General features: G+C 39.4%; 1 protein-coding gene across 37 annotated transcripts in view; it reads right to left on the minus strand.

Moving 5' to 3' along the window:
- The window catches only part of MAP4K4 (mitogen-activated protein kinase kinase kinase kinase 4), a 191,606-nt gene that overhangs the window by 52,156 nt on the left and 120,183 nt on the right, over positions 1-19,267 (minus strand). For all 37 annotated transcript variants that reach the window (XM_033175676.1, XM_033175668.1, XM_033175667.1 and 34 more), the window contains exons 4-10: positions 17,702-17,827; positions 16,331-16,441; positions 12,166-12,256; positions 9,926-10,056; positions 7,642-7,696; positions 6,119-6,197; positions 2,091-2,266 (exon numbers count right to left, since the gene is read on the minus strand). In XM_033175676.1, the coding sequence (XP_033031567.1) occupies positions 2,091-2,266; positions 6,119-6,197; positions 7,642-7,696; positions 9,926-10,056; positions 12,166-12,256; positions 16,331-16,441; positions 17,702-17,827 (769 nt within the window). The remainder of the gene's footprint in view (positions 1-2,090; positions 2,267-6,118; positions 6,198-7,641; positions 7,697-9,925; positions 10,057-12,165; positions 12,257-16,330; positions 16,442-17,701; positions 17,828-19,267) is intronic.

Consider the following 19,267-nt stretch of genomic DNA (forward strand, 5'->3'; position numbering starts at 1 on the left):
GGAAAACTAATTAAACCATATAGCAAAAGAACGAGACTAAAATTTGCTCTACTTAGGCCAGACTTCAAACAAACAGAAGTTTCAACATCAATAACTCACTTTCAGTTCTACAGGTTTCATACAGTTCTCCCAAAAGGCCATTTTACCGGTCCCTTCACTTAATGTCAATATCCAACTTCCAGTGAGCAGTTTCACTCCAGAAATCAATAAAAAAACCCAGACAGGCTGAAGAGATTTAAAAGCAAAGACTAGACACACACACCTCTATTTTTTTCAAAGATATATAAGAGGAAAATCAGGCTGGGTGCGGTGGCTCTCACCTGTAATCCCAGCACTTTGTGAGGCCGAGGCGGGCAGATCACGAGGTCAGGGGTTCGCGACCAGCCTGACCAACATGGTGAAAGCCTGTCTCTACTAAAAATACAAAAATCAACTGGGTGTGGTGGTGCACGCCTGTAATCCCAGCTACTCAGGAGGCTGAGGCAGGAGAATCACTTGAAATCGGGAGGCGGAGGTTGCAGTGAGCCAAGACCACACCACTGTAGTCCAGCCTGGGTGACAGAGCAAGACTCTGTCCCCCCACAAAAAAAAAAGATGAAAATCAGTTTCCTGGTTTTAAAGTGCCTGAGCAATTAAAATATGGTTCCGTACAAATTTGTCAGTCTGCACATATAACATAAGCTCTTCTGTACGCTAAACCATCAATGCTATTTAATTTTAATAGACTCTGCTAGCTTCAAAGGGAAATTCCAGCTTAAATAATCTTCAGAATCCTTAAAATAGGTACTCTGCTATGTTTATAATTTTATACTACAAATTACTAATTATTGACAAGAGGCTGATGGTATCTGGAAGGTAAACCCAAAGAGAAGATAAAGCGGTCACTGCAACTTGAAGACTGAAAGGAAGGGAAGGTGTTCTGCTGTTTCCATCTGCAAAACGTGGGTGATGAGGAAAACATGAGATGATCCAAGGTATCTGACAAATGTTCCATGAATGTTAGCTATTATTACTAAGTAAAGTTACAGGAAAATGATCCAATATGCAAATAATTTTTTCCTAAACAGTGCTTCCATGTCAATTGAGAGTTAAGGGGAAAAAAGTCTTGTTTTCAGGTTTTAGTTAACTGTGTTACAATTGCACAGCTTAATAAACAAAGCCTAATTACTTTTATAACTAAGTATATCAGAAAGAAAAAGGTTATTCTGAACATCAATGATAACTTAACTATGAATACCAGTACAGGCAGAAAGGCCTCCAGACTTTGACCAATTCTTTTACTGCCTTGAACCTGCTCTTCTTAGTTTCTTCTCTGACCTTGAAATTTGAACCAAAAAATAATAGGATACCAGTTATCCAAGTGTTGTTCTATAATGTTATTATAGGACCCACAAAACAGAAAGATCAACCTGAGCCAGCAGCCTCAGAGAAGATGGTTTAGTAAAGATGGTGATGATGTTTGAACTGCACCTTGCTGGACAGAAGGAAAACGGAGAGCATTCCAGGAAGGTCGGCAAAGTATGTGCAAAGACATAAAACAAAGATACTGGGAACAGAAAAGAACCTTCAGTATTTAGCACAAGAGCATGCTTGTGCTGTGCATGCTGTTTAAAGCAAAGTCGTCTGACTATGCATGTGGCCCATGCTGCCACACCACTTGTAATAGAGTAGAGCAGTAAAAAAAAAGCCCTGAGCGGGGGTTCTTGGGCAGGAGAATTATACAGAAACACACTGATGGGAGATGCTCACAGCAGATGCTCAACAAACCCCAGTGAAATATGCCATGAACACATCCATGATGAAGTAAAATGGGCAGCAACAATGACGTCACCCTCGGGAACAAGAAGGGCATCCCATCGTCATGCCTATTTATTCGCTGTAAGCTTGGAGACACACCACAAAGCTCCAGCCAACGCCACCTGGAGCCAGGCTGGACCCCAGGCCTAAGCACTGAACTGTAAGCAGAGAGAAACCATGCAAGCACTGGCCAAGTGAGCACTCTCACAGCTGGGAAGGGAGGGACCTACTCTAGTTGGCAAGAACCTAAACATAAACATTTTAAAGGATGAAAACAAAAACAGGCTTAGTACCTTTCTCGCCTCTCTTCTTCCTGGTACGATCTATATGATCCTTAAGCTGGATTCTAACTTGCCTTTCATTTGGCTGATCCCTTATAAAAGGATGTTTCAAAAGCTGCTCTGTAGAGGGCCGCTGCATGTAATTCTTCACCAGGCACCCTTCTATAAAACTAAAAAATTTCTTCGACCTGTAAGAAGTGAAAAAGATCATCAAATTTCCACCACAAAGAGTAAAGATCCAAAATATCAGTAACTTACAAGCCTCAACATAAAGAAGAGCTTCAGAATTCACTGTGAACATTCTGCAAATGCATAGGAATAATGTATGAAACATAAATAGGAACTCAGGACTGTTGAGGATCAGGAGCCATTAATTTAGCACAGTTTAAGTGGTGCATCCTATCGCTAACAACACAACACAAATAGGGAACTAAGAAGGAAGTCAGATTTAAATGAACTGGGCTTAAATCTAATATTGCCCATTAATCACTTAATTACAGGAGTGGTGGAGGGAAGGGAGTAGCGGGAGGTCTTTGATAAAATGAAGGCAGACAGGACAGATGTCCGGTACCTAGAAGACAAGGACAGACAATGAGATAAGAAAAGGAGCAGAGTCCATGACCAAATGCTGGGGCTCTTGAACCTGTTAATTCGATATTGCAACCAGAGTTCCAAACCGGTTGATTTGTCAGTTCCCTCTGTTTAATCTACAAAGGTGGAAATTACAGTTGTTGGAGTTTTTTTTGGAGGAAGAGATGAATCTGTCCTTTTTAGGGGAAGAGATGAATCTGTCACCTACATTTGCCATACTAGCCACGTTTAATTCTGCCTGTTTCTCCATAACCAGCTCATGAGGACCACAGCCCTAGCCTTGGTCAAGACACTCTTACCAATCACCTATCCTATTTTTTGAGACTCATTTCAAGAATCACCACTTCTGGTAAATCTTCCTGGGAACATTCCGCCCTATGTGACCCCAAGTTAGGAACCTTTCTTCTGGGGTTATCTGCTTTTAACAGACTGCATGCTTTATGTTTCTGTCCCGCTGAAAGGTTGAAATGGTACAGGTCAAAAACTGGTTCCTACATCTCAACCTATAGGCAATGCTCAACACTAGGGATGCACACCACAATAGGTATGGAATAAATTTTTGTTGAATGAATGAGGTATTCTTCAGTCTTTAAAAATGTGAGTCAGAAAATTAGTTCACTCTTTCTACTTCACTGCTTTTAAGAATCACTTCTATTGTCTCGTATTTCCATTAAAACTTAACTTTTTTTCAATTCAACAAATATTTATGTATCAACTATTTGCATTTGTTTATGTTAGGCTCTATAACACATACACATAAGAAATAAAGTGGAGAAATTTAGGTAGATACAACAGCAGACATATATCAAACTTACAGAGGAAGAAAAAACCTGTTACAGTGGATTGGACAAGAAGAAAAAGTAGGATACTTGATATTCATAAGGTAGGACAGAGAAGACGACATTCCAGAGTGAAGGAATGATATGAACTAAAGTAGGGAAGTGTCAGAGAATAATGAGTTATTTTCTGAGGCTAGTATGAAAAGTGAGTAAGAATGGAAAAGTAGGTTAGGGTCAGCTCAAAGAAAAGCCCTTAAAGTCATTCAAAGTCGTTGTTACTTTATTCTACGTTTAATGAGGAACATGGAAGATTACACAGAGGATAGTGAAATGCTTTAACACAGAATTCTAAGACCCAATGTCCACAAGGATCACTTTGGGGAGTTTATTGAAGATACAAATACCTGAGTCACTCCCCAGACCAAAAACTCTGAGGTTAGAGTCATCAGTTAAAAGATTACAAAAGAATTCCTAAACATTGTGTCCACAGACTAACATCTGGGAATCAATGAACTACAAAATATTTCCTAAAATCAAGAATCAAGTTCTGCTGGCAGAAGGACACTGATCATCTTTTGAAAGCCGTTTCTCCAAAAAACAGAATTTACATCGGGTGGACAGTGGACAGCAATCACAAGAAGAAGGCCTTTACGTCTGTAATTATCTCATCCTTTTAGAATACTTGGGTAACATGAGAACAGGGATATAAATGGATGAAATGTGTCATCTAATCCAGTTTAAAGAAAGTTTGGTGTAAGAAAAGAACACAGGAAGCATTTATTGCTGTCTACCACTGTATCTTTGTTATCACTGTATGTTGGACACACAGTGGTTAATACAAAACTGTAGCTAATGGACAGAATAATCGGAGTGTGAGGTACCCTGAAGACAGTATTAACTTAGCAATCCTTCCAGTACAGACTTCTGTCAACAAAATCTGAGAGAGATAAAGTAAAGGGGAGAATGAGTACTACTTAATCAAAGCATGAACTCGGTAAAGAGTTACTCCAGCTCCATAGCTGATTCCTTGGTGATATCAGCTATACACACTGGGTTTCCCTAGGCATGGCCACCTGAGGATGTCCAGAGTTATTATGTCTTAATACAGAAGACTGACTGGAGCTAAACTCCTTATAACTCCGTGGCAATAAAAACCATTCTAAACACAGGTAAATGGAATCAGACAGCCACATGGAGCCAAATGTGGTTAAAGACTGTATAAAAAATGAGAAAAATCCTGCCAGCAGAAGACAGAGGGGAAAGAATGGTGAAATGCGTTGGGGGCAAGGACAGTGAGATACAGGGAGAAGCATGAAGAAAACTGGTATGAAGATGGGTGTTGGCGTGCAACAACATAGGGGAAAAGAGGAGTGCAAATCACCAGAAGGTGAGCAAACAAGAAAAAAAGCATAAACAGGAACAGCTAAAAGGCCAAATTCAGAATGGAAGCTTAACTGAGATGTTCTGCATATTTCAGAATGAGAGTCAAGAACCTAAGAGGAGGCAGCATCAATTGGAAAACTAGTAAGAACTGTTAAAAAAAAAAAAAAAAAAAGGCATATAGCAGGTAGGAATCAATGAGTCCAGAAAAACAGAAAGAGGAACACAAAAAGGAGGGAAGGCCATGCATGAAGAGCCAGAGTACAGACGAGAACAAATAGGAAAGGACCGAGAAAGAAATTCAGGAGGGAAAGAGGGGGCAAAATTCTCAGCAGAACCCAAAACACTGCTCTCTCTCTTCAAGATTTTACAACTAACCCAACAGTATGTTCCCACAATGCTGCAATCCTAACAGCTTCTCTCAGGGAAAGTCATCCTCCTCTCTCTCTCTGTGGGTATCAGTACTCTGTCTGACAAATGTATCAGAGTTACAAGGAGAAGGAAAAGTGACAGCCCAAGAAGATGAAACCATTCTGTTAATATGCTATTCTGCAATGAAAGCTGGTATGTCTAACTTCAGTTAAAAAAAAATAATTACAGTAAAAGCCTCCATTAATTTTAAAATCCTACGACATCTGAGGAACTGCAAGTCAACACAGCTTTTTTTTTTTTTTTTTTTTTTTTTTTTGAGACAGAGTTTTGCTCTTGTTGCTCAGGCTGGAGTGCAATGGCGTGATCTTGGCTCACCACAACCTCTGCCTCCTGGGTTCAAGCGATTCTCCTGCCTCAGCTTCCTGAGTAGCTGGGATTACAGGCATCGTCACCACGCCCGGCTAATTTTGTATTTTTTTTTCAGTAGAGACAGGGTTTCTCCATGTTGGTCAGGCTGGTCTCGAACTGCTGACCTCAGGTGATCCGCCCACCTTGGCCTCCCAAAGTGCTGGGATTATAGGTGTGAGCCACCGGGCCCAGTCACTTTCTTTAACGGAAAGATGTTTAGAAGTATATTACACTTAAAAGAATGCCTAAATATTAAAATAGAACATTTGTCTTTAGACATGTTATAGTGTTTCATTTGGTCATTTGTCACCGTTTTGTAATTCAGAGAGAATTTATCAAGAAAAATCTCATTTAAAAAAAAATCAACGCACCTTTTAATTGGTGTTTTGGAGAAGCAGTTCTTGTGTTCCCCAGAATTAGAAGGGCCAGAATTTTAACTCAAAGCAAAGTATAACTAAAAAGAAACAAAAAAAAAAGGAAAAGAACAACAAAAAACCACATATAGCTTACCATTTTTTTGACTTCAGCCGGGGAGGAGGGTTTCTGGGAATGAGAAACAGTGCTCTCATTGGATGCATGTCACAGAGAGCTGAGGAGAGGAGATGGTCGTGTCAGTATGGCACTTATTTTACTCATTCTTGATTTCTAGGGCTCAGTCATAAACAACATGAAATGCTCTGGCCCATCGTCTGACTGATAGGCTTCAAACCGAGCAGTCTAGACACCTAGTTATGAACTCCAGGGCATACCTTGCATTTCCCATTTAAAAATAGCACAGTGGGAGGATGAGAGCAACAAGAAGAATATACATTTTCAAACAGACATTGGAAAGTTTTCATAAATCTAAGTCTTATAGGAACTAATATTTAAGTTGTTAAACTATCTGTAAGATTACAATGAAAATGATTGCATTTTCATTGGGTTGTTGTGGAGATTAAGTAAGATATGGCTTGCAAAGGCCTTCACACAATGCCTGGAACAGAATGAGCACAGTTAGGCCCTCCAGAAATGCTGTTTGTTGTTATAGCTAAAAATACTAGAAAGAGCAAAAATTGAGCATGAAATGGATTTAATTCTGTGCAATTACTGTTTTTGTACTCCTATCACTCACCCAATAAAGGTGAGTTAGGCACACACGTAGGCATTACTATGTCACCATAGGCAACGTGCATTTTCATGTGTTTCTTTACCTTCAAAAGACCCTTACAAGGCATCTGCGCAATGAGGAGGGGCAGACAATACTATTCCCCTTGTGAACAAAAACTGAGACAAAGGATGAGGTGGTACTTCCCTGCCTTACTTTCTTAGAGGGAAGCACAGGGGGGATGTATGGTGTTTGAGGCAGATCTCTATTTCTACACTGAAAACTAATTTTTAGCTGTCAATAATTATTTTCATTCATTCAACAAATATTTATTCAGCAGCAACTACATGCCATGCCAGACAGTTATACATTCTTTGTGTAGACCTTTTTTAATGGGGACAGCAGAAAATGCAGTTTTTTTTTCCTTTGTTCTCTGCAGTTCTACCTCATCCGTGATCAAAAATGAATTATATGAAGTTCTCATTAATTTAATCCAATGGAGAAGCAAACACTCACAAAATTTCAGTTAACACACACAAAAAATTATTCTATTAATAAAGTTTTGCCTCCATTTGTAAAGTCAAAACTTAATACTAAAATTTCATGTGTTAGGACTAGTTTCACTGAATTATTCAATTTAAAATGTAAAGAGAAAACTTACTACTTATTATCTGATCTCAGCACTACTTCAGGTCACAACATTTGAGTACAACTTAAATAAAATAAAATGTAGCCTATAGGCCTCCTGGAGATATTTAAAAGGAATAGTAATAGTGGTTGCCAAGAATTCCTTGTATATCTAAAACTTGACTATATTGATGATGCCTTCATCTAAACAGTCTACCAGAAATGCCTTTATCCATGGAGCTGAGCTGTTCTTTTTGAAGTCTTGGGAGAGGTTTAAGTTACACGTTAACAAGTGAGCTAAAAAGAAAAGAAAGTTACTTACGGGGAGCACCTTCTGCCATCTCGATGGCTGTAATGCCACAAGACCAAAGATCACTCTGCAAAAATAAAACAGTATATTACGGATACTGGAGTAGCTACAAAGCCACTAACTTACATGTCTGGCTATTCACACAACTTTGCTATATAAACCAAAATGAAGTTTGCCAGAAAATAAAAGTATAAACACGTTTGTAGAACTTATGGAAGGAGGGAGGGAGGAAGGAAGGAGAAAATTGATTTAATTAAAACCACTCACATCTATGAATGAACTAGAGCTGGTCCACTTAAAAACCTCTCTCTAACTGTTCAGTGAATGGTCTACTGTTCAATACGTTTCTTCATTTCTTCATAAGCATTCAATACTTTAGACTTCTGGCCCAGACTGATGTTTATTGTTAGTAACTCAAACTTAATTAAGATTTTAAAGTTTAAAGGCCAGAAACCATTCTTTACAAAGTGCTCACCACTGAATTCATAAAACCTAACGGGGCTCACTAATTCAAATCATGCCACTAAGCATCCCCACCCTACTTGCAAACCAAACAAGTCAGCTGGTTTTCTGTACATGGAATCTTTTTTTTTTTTCTGATTGCCCTGAAATACTAAATTTAAAATTTGAATTAAACTTCACTTTCTACTCAAATATAAGTTCCATGAAGGCAGGCATTTTTGCCAGTTTTATTTACTTTTGTAATGGAGGGTACTCACTAAACACTGTTTGATGTACTGAAGCCTTTTCAGGGAGGAAGACTTTCAGTGAGGAAAACTGCAGGTGCAAATATCTCAGACGGTATTTCTTAAAATCCAAAAAAAAGAATTTTTGAAAAGTAGATAAGGATAGTTATTATCATTACTATATATTTGTTTATATGCTATCCTAACCAAGGAATTAAACTTGCTCAGTTTAAAGGTTTTCTAAATAATCTATACTTATATTACAAAGTTCAGACACATATATCTGAATACAACAAAAAGGAGAGACCTATCATTCCTCCCTTATTTTCATTAAGCTTTCTATACTATCAGGGTACACCAAGGGGCTCATGACCCTAATCCAGTGGCCACTCCTGGCAACACGAGCGGGGGATGAACAGTTCTGCACGTCCCTGCTGCGAGGCAACAGGAAGCACCTCCACCTCCACCTCCACCTCCCCAGTGGTGATTCTGCTAAGAAAGTTTTCCTTGATGCAAATCAAGCCTTTCTAGTTTACAGGAAGCAAACTAAATGACATAAAGAAGCAGTGAGACAAATCTCAAGGGTAGAACATTAGACAATAGGCCCAGGCGCTTCAGAAAGTCAGCTTTATGGCAACACAAAAACAAAAACAAAAAAACCAGGTGGCGGTTGGGGGTTCTAGATTAAAAGAGATTAAATAACCAAATACACTGTCTTGTTCTGCATACCAGCCAGGTCTAATTACCAACTTTGTATTAACTATTTGTATTTACTTAGGTATAATAATTATCTGGGGAATGCTGGAAAACATTTTCAAATTTTAGAGACATAGTAAAGAGTGGAAAGTCACAAAGTCTGTTATCTATTTTAAGATACTTCAGTATATAAAAAATAAAACTTACTCTGCACTAGTCTTAAATTAAGTCTCATTAATTGGATATTTGTAATAAATACTAAAATACATGGGAGACTGTTAAGACATGAATTCCATTTTGCATATCATTAACAGGTATATTAACCAGTCTGGCTCATCTAATTAAGGCATGGATTTTTAAAAACAGCTTTTGTAAACATAGTAACCTGAGTCTGATATCAAGTATGGATTTACATCTAGATTTTTTTTTAAGTGTATTATTGATTCAAGTCCCTAGAGGTCACTCTAATAATTTAAATAAATTTGTATACCAAATCAAAGCTGTACAGCAGTTTAACAAGAATAATATAAAATTTCACTCAAATGAAGCTATTACTATACAGTGGCAATATTTTAAAAAAAATAAATATTCGATTCTAATATATTCTTCCAGTTAAAAAAAAAAAAAAAGAAGGATAGTAAATAGGAACAAAAAGTTCTAGGCACAACAAAGTGCTCCAGACTGCTTTGAAACCAGTGTATTCCTTAATGAGAACACAGTCACGTGATACAAATGGACAAAAAAGACAGCATCTGAATACTGTCTTGAAAAATTTGCACCTGCAATTTTCCTCACTGAAGGTCTTCCTCCCTGAAAAAGCAGGCAGACAAGGGGTGTGCAATTTATAAGCAAAGCCCCCATCCCTTAGGCATGCCAGTGGCCCTGCAAAGGCCTACGGAGCAGGTGCCTCTTACTCTGTAATCATAGGTGGCATCTGGGTTCTCATCACAGGCGATGACCTCAGGAGCCATCCAGTAGGGAGTGCCTATGAACGTATTTCTCCGCCCCACTGTCCTGTCCAGCTGAGCACTCACACCAAAGTCAACTGTGGGAGGAAGAGAAAGGAAGATAAAGTGAAACACAATTACAAACCAGATATACTTGTGAAAAAACACAAGGAGGAAATGTCTTCATAGTAAACTGAAACAGCAGTGCTTCATGAATATGCGATCCCCCTCAAGGCAGGCACCACTGGTCAGGAGTGCCCTTCCACAGTAAAGCCACCGAGACTGTGAGATCCTCTACCAGTCTGGAAGCTTCTGTGAAGCCTGGATCTGGCTGCCTCCCCAGCTTCTCCGACAGTGACCAGCAGAGGGCCTTTTGAATGAACCACAACCTTCAGTGCTTTCAGAGAACTGCCGCAAACAAGATCAAGTCACAGAGAGCCCCAGGTTCTGGAGAACTGACTGAAGACACACTTGACTTACCTTCTTAAACAGCACTAATAACCATAAAGATAAGAAATTCACAAAAGTTTTCTTGAAAAAAAAAACAGTACTGAATTAAAAAAAAAAAAAAGCAAGCTAAATCATATATTCACAAACAACACATCCTAAAGCACGTGGGACTTCTGTTGATTTTTCAGTGACTTCTGCATCCCACCCAATTGGATGGTGGTGGCGGTCTAGAGGAAAGTTCAAGGATGGGAGGCAGAGCTGGCAGGAAGACCATGACCTCTAACGGAATGCCTGCCATCTGTCCCTGCCAACACTATCACCACACACACTACCATTACCCTAGCAGGAACCTGCAAAGGTGGAGGCACCCATGCAGAAAGGCCTACAAAGTGCTGAGATGACTTAAAGGGATCATCGATTCAACTTCTATGCACAGAACACGCTCAGAAAATGGCTTGTCCAGGGTGTGGACTTACTCACTGAGTACTCCTTCAGAGACAGAGACACATGGGCCAGGCAGCACAGGAAGCCTAAGCGAACATCACAGCAACTTGGAAGGCAACGGTAACCAACCACTAAGTGATCACTCAGGGACTATCACAGGCCGGTACCAGGAGACCAGTGCAGGGAACGCACAGCTCACTGAGTCATTTGGTATGAGAACTGCTCAAGCGCTTCCTATCTTAGCCCTGAGGGGAGTTTCCAATTGGGCAGATTCCTCCATAGAAGACCAACAAACACAGACACTATGCAAGAAAGTAACTATGAAGATGTTACTTTTACAGTACAACAGCTGTGCCTACGATTTCTAAAAGCAAGGTGCACCAGACCCATATAAACAGAAAGAATTTTGCTGTGATGTGCTAGTAGAAGAAAAATTAATACAAATGCTATTGAAAAATTTGATACAACACTTAGATGAAAGTGGAATGAGTTCTGACCCAGCTAAAGGAAACAAGAAATATAAAAGAACCCTTGTGAATAACTCCAGGAAAACACCATGGGCTGTAATTACCTATCCATGCAGAAATTTATCGAGCACCTACTACAATGAAGTCACTACGCTGGGTGCTGGGTAATAGGCTACTTGCTGCATTCCCAGAATCTACATTCTGGCAAAGGAGACAGTAACAGAAGTAAAAAACAATCACATAACCATAAACTGTGAACAATACTATGAAAGAAACAAGGAGCAAGGCCCAAGACAGATCAGAGGTTGGAAAAGCCCCCTAAACATGAGAAAAAAAACTGTGACTTCAGAACTGAAGTCAAGTCTTCCCAATGGGAAACAGTTATGCAAAGGCCCCAAGGCAAGACCCAGGAAGTTTAAGAAAAGAAAAAAAGACAGTGACTGATGAAGACAGAAGTAAAGAGGGACATAAAATGAGGAGGAAAAAGTAGCAGGCATCAGATTCTACAAGGCTTTTTATAGGCAAGGGTGAGAAATGTCAGTTTTATTCAAAGTAAAACAGGAAGCCATTAAGGGTCTTTAAGCAGGAAAGTGGCATAGTCTGATTTGAAGATCAGTCTGGCTGCTGTACAGAGAACCAGGGGGCGGGAGGTTGGCGGGGAACTAACATGGAAGTGGGGAGGCTGGAGCCAGGCTAAGCAATATGCTCGGTTCCCACATTCTTAAGAACAGAAATAGAAAACATGGGTAACAGATTGAACTTTTGGCTAGATGGAAGCAGAACTGGGAGCGCAACTGGCTTGTGCCAGGTGCAATTACGAGATCACGCCGCATATCCATTACATACCAAGTTTCACCTCTGCATTCTCAGTCAGCAACACATTCTGGCCCTTGATATCCCGGTGAATCACGTGATGAATGTGAAGATGTGCCAGTCCCTGAATAGGAAAGACAGGCCTGAATTTTAGTTTTCTGTGACTACAAGTAAACAGCCAGGAACACACCTTTGATAAGAAAGTGCACATGTGGACCAACGGTGTTTGTGAGCTCATGAACATTAACTTCACTCTTCGTGCATTCCCAGAAAGACAGCACCAATACTACCACACACACAGAAAGAAGTCCTCCCACCCCCCACATTCCCAGTGGGTTAGGTTCCCCGTGTGAGCAACATGACCACTTCTAGCTGTGCCTTTAAGATGCACTGCAGATTACCATCTGCAGTTTCTCTGCTATAATTTGTGCTATTTGTGTACAGGGTGGTTCCTTTCCCACGCTAAATGTCTAGAGGGTGACCCCGTGGGCATATTTGAACTAGACACATCTCAGGGGAAAAGCAAAGGGCAAGAGAGGGCTTTGAAATCTGGCTCTTTAACACTGGCTAGCCTTCCCACTGCACAGTGACAAACTGCTAAGTGCTGATCAATCCCACCTCCATCCCAAGCAGAAAATGATTGTGCTGTCAAAAGAGCCTTGTGTTCAAATAAAATATCTTTCTTTCCCAAGGAAACAAACCTACTGGGCATATAACACTTTTTGATGACCTTGTATCTGGAATGAGGCCCAAAAGCTTGTCTCTTACGAGAGGTGGTGGAAGAACAAAAACACATGTTGCATCCAAATATGGTCCAAGAGACAGCAATGCATCATTCTCACAACTCATTTACTTATTCTGTCCTTAGCGAGAGAAGCCAAATACACAGCTCACCTCCTTAAGATACAAGCAACCTATTTACTCTAAAATGTCTCAATCCAAAAAGGGCAGATTATAAGTAAGGGTTATTTGATTTTTTTCCTGTTTATTCTTTTTTCATGGGGTTTTATTGTTATCATTACTTTGTAAGATATGAATTAAATACAACAGCTCCTCTAGAATACTAATTTTTCTAACACAGGGGGTTTCTAAACATTCATTTACTGGTCTGTCTATGAAACAGAGCAAAGCTTATTTGACAGCTCTGTTTATTTTTCACAACACAGGATGTGCGGTATCATACCACAAAGCACTGACTAGAGAAAAAAGCACTAAAAATATATGGTACCTTATTGCTATAGTTAGGAACAAAGTACCTCCTCTCAACATGGTATAACTTCAAATAGCAAAAGGAGAGACACAAAAGCTAAGTTCCCCAATTCTTTGTAATTCCTATTTCTATTACTTCAGTTCATTTTTGTTTTCTAACTTGCCAACCTCTTCTTAAACTTTTACAGAACTATCTTAACAACAAACATAAGCACCCACATCTTGTCAAACAAATGTGGCTTGCATGCACTCTTGTTCATTACCAGTGATAAATGTATGGAACAATGCCTGTTTTCCTGTCTATACTGCTACAGGATCACTGCTTCTACAGGGAATTAAGTGTATCTAATAGTTCTGCAACAATGTTAATGATTACTAGGAAAAAGAAGAACCTTTTTCTTCCATGAAGTACCTGGGAGTGTATGTGTGTTCAACTAGTCCCATACCAGAAAACAGGCCACAATTATCCTTCCTTAGCAGAGACGCCAAGTCCAAACACTCAGCGAAGGACCTACCCTCGAGCAAATGCATCAGTGTTTCTAAACCAGGAAACATTTTCCCCTTAACTCTGTATCATGCATGGTCACAGAATTAAAGAGCAGTCAAAGGCTGCCATACAGCATTGGTTATAGAGAGCTCTAAGTTCCCATGTTCAATATGAAGATACTGTCTTGTGGAATGTGAACATGGAAGTGTGTTAAAAAGAACATGCTGGCCTTGCTGCTAAGCCTTGTGGTCCAGAGGGTAACTGTGCTGGCTCCAAAAAGCACTTCTCTATTGGCTGAGGCCTACCAGATTAGGACTCTCACCATTCAAAGGGTCTGATCATAATGATCATAATGTCTAAATCCAACATCTAGTGAGAAATGAGGAAAGGTTTTGCCACCACAGAAACTGTCTAACCCCAACCGTCTTTGAGAACACAGCTTATCTGTCTGGGGGTGGCTGCATTCCTTTCTCATGAGGCCTTACCTCCAGCTTATCATCTTGCCTTCTCTTTACCAAAGCCAACTCTTAGTAACCCCTATAATGAACACATAGTACTGCATGACACACGAACTCTCCCTGAGGCATTTGCTTGTTTTTAGTTAATTTAAACTTTTGTCACAAGGAAAAACTCCCATTCTAGATGAAATGTAGGCAAAGGCAGTTCGTGTTTTAGATGCCCAGTGAGGGGAAAAAGATTTGCTACGTCTCAAAAAGATGTTCATTCACATGCCACACTCAAGCTGGCTTAGAGGCGTCAAACAACTTTGGCTTCTTTTAAATGTTACTGGAGATTACTGATGGTAAAATGGCTAAATGTACATATTACATATGATAGGTAAACAATGCTTGCCTGGGTATAGAAACACATTTGTCTTGGAGGCTGAAATACATTTAATGCCTAGGACATTATGCTAAAAGCTAGTTCTCTGCTTGAGATATCCCATACTGGAATTATATACAAGAAAGGTAGGGGGCGTGGGTACGTGGGTGGGGATGTGTACGGCAGGAGAGTGGGTGTTTAAAACAAAGAATAATGACAACAATTAATAGTCACTGATAGGTAGCTATGTATCCAAATGTTACATTAAATGATTAATATACACTAACTCATTGAATTCTCCTAACAAAAGTAATTTCAAAAGGTTGGTATCTAAAATGTATAGATGAGGAGAAAATAAGTCCTGAAAGTTGAATAACATAGGGTGTGCTATAGATAAGCAGCAGAGGCAGGACTCAAACCCAGGTCTGACTTATGCCAATCTCCAACCACTCAACCAATGTTCTATCCTGCCTACCATGCTGAAGACTTTTAGTTGTTAACAGAGGAAATCCATCTGGCCCAGGACCTGACTTCCTTTACAGTAGTATAGGGCAGGAAAGTTTCCCACATTTAGGCTCTGCTTTCTATAATAGTCATAAAAGATCCTGACATTTTAATGACATTTGCAAGTGTTTATAAAAAGATGGTTCTCCTGTCACCCTACCCCACCCTGCACAACTAGTCTTCTTAGGAGAACTGCCTCTTTTCAAGGACTACATAAATATCTTAAAAAAAAAAAAATTAAACATTTCTCTAGGAAGTCTAGATGGCAGTTTTTAAACCTGCAATCCTCTATGAATCTTACATATAAAAAGTGGGATAACTTTACTTATTAAAAAAATTAAAATAACTTATTCATTACTTTAAGCTTTTTTATTAGTGGGGGAAGCACAAGAATTGGGCTTCAATTTAACTTCATAATCTTTTTTTTTTAATGTGGTAGGTAAATGAAATGCAACCAAGTAATGTCTGTGTGTAATTCAGGGATGAAGTAGAAAGGAAAACTGTGATGGCCAAATGAAGGAAGAGACCCACTGGTAATATCCTACATGCACTGCTCAAATACGAAATCCTAGAAACCCTCTGCCTGTGCTGTCAACATGGCTTTACTACTTAAAAGAAACATTTAAAAGCTGCTAAAATAGCAGTTCAGAAACTTACTCTAAGATCATTAGCCAGCTTTCCAAATGGCTGTCAATAATATTAAACATTCTAACTCTTCTTCATAAATATTTTAACAGATTCTAGTAGCTAACACCACAGTCTTCAAGGTGATTTTGAAAATCAGCATTCAGCATCATTAGTATTTATTTATAAGCTTATACACAGAATTCCTTTAAAAACAATAGTTGGAGATTATTTCTCTTCCCCTCCACTCTGATTTCCTTTTAACTCAAAGGAAAGCTGCCAATAGGGATGTCATGATGCCATGGAAAGTAAATTCAGGGAAATACAGAAAAGCTTTTTTTATTTAAGTCGACCTTCTTTACATACTTGCCAGAGTCAAATCATGATGTAGCCTAAAATTATCAAAGCTAGCTAGATATACAGAATCCTTGGCTGTCAAAGAGAATAATCTGTATATGTATAAGTAATGCAAAGAAGTACTTGCGGCTGGGAAAATGAAAATGGAAGCACAGGATCATGGGTTGGAGCACTGTAGCCACCCACTTTCCTCACCCTCAGGATTTCTCTGGAGATGTAAGCGATCCAGTCTTCTTTGAGTGTGTTCCCTTTCGTGTTCTTCACAAGGTCTGTAATGGACCCAGCCCCACAGAACTCCATAACAAGCTACAGGGCAGACAAGACACAAGGTGAGTAACACATCTTGGAGAAATTGGGAAAACCAGTTTAACCACCATGCCATCTCTTTATTCTAAAGACCTGGAAAAGTGATGCGCCTAAATAACTCATAATAATTTGGAGGCACCTAAATAACTGAAAGCTCATTTCACGGTCCCATGTATTCGCTCTGTATATTTGGTCCAGGAGACTGAGAGCCTCTGGTGTTCTATGGCACACCCAAGCGCACCAATTCTGAAGTGCTCATTCTCTCTCAGAAGCACACGGGCACAGGAAGATCACTTTGCTCCTCATCACTGCCCAATTATCAAATATCTGACTCAAATATTCCCTAACATTCTTTTTCATTTTGCCTCAAAAACATTCTATTTTTCACATTATGATCCTCAAACTATTATATTAACTGGGTCTAATATGAATAAAAAATAGTATTTTAAAGCAGTTATACAATTTTTAATGCAATATTTACAGTATCTGAATGTTTGAACAATATGATCACAACGGTATGTTTAAAGTACCCAGAAAATCAACCGAACTGAACTGTTCTAAAATTTTAACTAGGACCTGATTTGGGCAATGGTTACAGGGTAAACTTTTTCCCTCTATTTAATTTTGCGAATGTTTAATGGCCCTTTAAAAATACTGATACAAAAAGTATTAATCTATCTTCCTGCTTTGTAAGTTTAAATAATGTGATAGCCACAGATCTGATGGTATCTCCAGGTCATTATCTTGAATACAAATGTGTTCAAAAAGAGATAAGGTTGAATGTGTCAATTCCAGAAATTTCCCTGTAATTTGTTTTAATTAGCTATTATCATTAATACTATTAATAAGCTACTAACAGAAGTTTGTTTCTTGAGATCTGTCTCTCATTTCCAAGTGGTAAGCTCAGTTTACTGAGTTTTCAAATTAATTTTGTTCCCATAAATAAAGTTTTTATTGTATTGCTTTCAAGCTCCTAATTTCCTTGCTATTTGATCACATTCCTTCTAGATGCTGCCATTTTATTCCGGAAACACAAAGTTCACTTTTTTCCATGCAATGTGAAATCAGTATCAAAATAAAACAACCAGCATATAGTCAACCCAGAGACATCGGCCAAGGAAGCCTTTAGAATCTGCCAGCTACTTACTGCTCCTCTTCATTGTTTTTCTTCCCTCCCTTCCCCCCAGCCCCCACCCCCGCCATGCCCTTACAATTCAAGCAAATGGAATGCCCACAAATGCTCAGGAAACATCCACCTACCCAGAGTTGGTCATCATGTCCTGGAGGGCTCTTTTTGATGAAAGCACCATAATATGTTGCAATATTTCTGTGATGAGAGTATTTCTTTAGCATATTTATCTCCAGTTTGATTTCTTCCTCTTCATCCTTAAGAAAAAATAAAAATAAAATGTGTGGCTACTGAATGGTGTGCATGACTTTACTTCCCCACACTACATACAATAATGAAAGGAACACAAGTTCCCCATGCTCCAGGAGCAGAGGCACATATGCATTCACTTCATCCTTATGCCAAGAACAGGAATCTTAGAGGACTCATCCTTTGAAGTGTGATTATAGGACGTGACGCATAGGAGGTAAAGACAGACACGGAGAGCTGCAGGGACAGTGCGAGGGGACTGCCTGGCCAGTTCTCCCACTAACTGTGACCTCTGGAAATGCACTCCACTTCTCTGAGCCTCGGTTTGTTCAGCTGTAAAAATGGGACCAAAAAAGGGAAATGACTGATACTATTTGAACTTATCACTTGGAAAGTCTGTTTCCTTTGCAAATACAGATCATCTGGTCCGTGTAAGTCCAGAAAACGTTTACCTCGAACAACCCTGCACGACAGCACCCTCTAGTGAGGCCAAGGCAGAGTACTAAATACATGAATGCAGGCTGGAGGTGCAGTCTGTGACGGCGTGCTCAGTGAGAACCACTGAAAAGAGGTTCAGCTGAGTCCAGTGGGTCCCAGTAACAAAACATCACTGAGAACATTGTTTCAGACTTGGCTCCTCTCCTAGCGTCTTGGTTTATTGAAATAAGATGAGCAGAGGAAGAAATCCAGAGTTTGTGTGAGAAGGTTAGGGTGGGGAATGAAGGAAACAGATAGTGACACAAGTCTGGAAAATAAAAATAAGTTGCCCTTGTGAATGACAAAGGCTGAGAAGTCTGTGATCTCCACCTATCTCCCATATAAACCTGGAGAAGAAGCTGTGCACACCAGCCAGGTAGACATTCTGTTATATACACATGACATACTATCTGCGAAGAGTCAGCTTAAGGAAGATTTGTAGTTAGTACAGAATGAAGGGAAAGCAGAGTTAAAGTGAGAAAGAACAGGAACTGTGCAGGAAAGGGAAAATCATCCTTGATTAGAAAAGCACAGTGTAAGATCGGGAGAAACCTGATGACCAGATTTCTAGAATCCCCTATACTGCATACATTTTCAAAAGGAAAAGATGACTAGTCCCCTAAAATGTCCTTAGTTTTCTACACTGACACAACCATCCCACTCATAACTTGATGTCCTTCTCTCTCCAGGTAAGAGTAGGGGCTCTGAGTAGCCTAGACATACATGCGTGTGTGTGTGTGTGTGTGTGTATGCGTGCACTTACACACAACTTGGAAGAACCCTACTTATTGCTTCAGTCTAACACCTCTAGAATCACTCTTAAGGCCTTACAAGCCTAAAGGAAGTCTGATTTGCAAATTGTTATACTTTAAAAGCTGCGACATCATTAATTAGATATTAATGAGATCAGATGGGAAAAACAATTTTTAAAATACAGACTTCAGTTATACATTACTGCTTTAGAAAACAAA

The sequence above is a fragment of the Trachypithecus francoisi genome, unplaced genomic scaffold, assembly GCF_009764315.1.
Source record: "Trachypithecus francoisi isolate TF-2019V2 unplaced genomic scaffold, Tfra_2.0 Lachesis_group17, whole genome shotgun sequence".
Taxonomy (NCBI): domain Eukaryota; kingdom Metazoa; phylum Chordata; class Mammalia; order Primates; family Cercopithecidae; genus Trachypithecus; species Trachypithecus francoisi.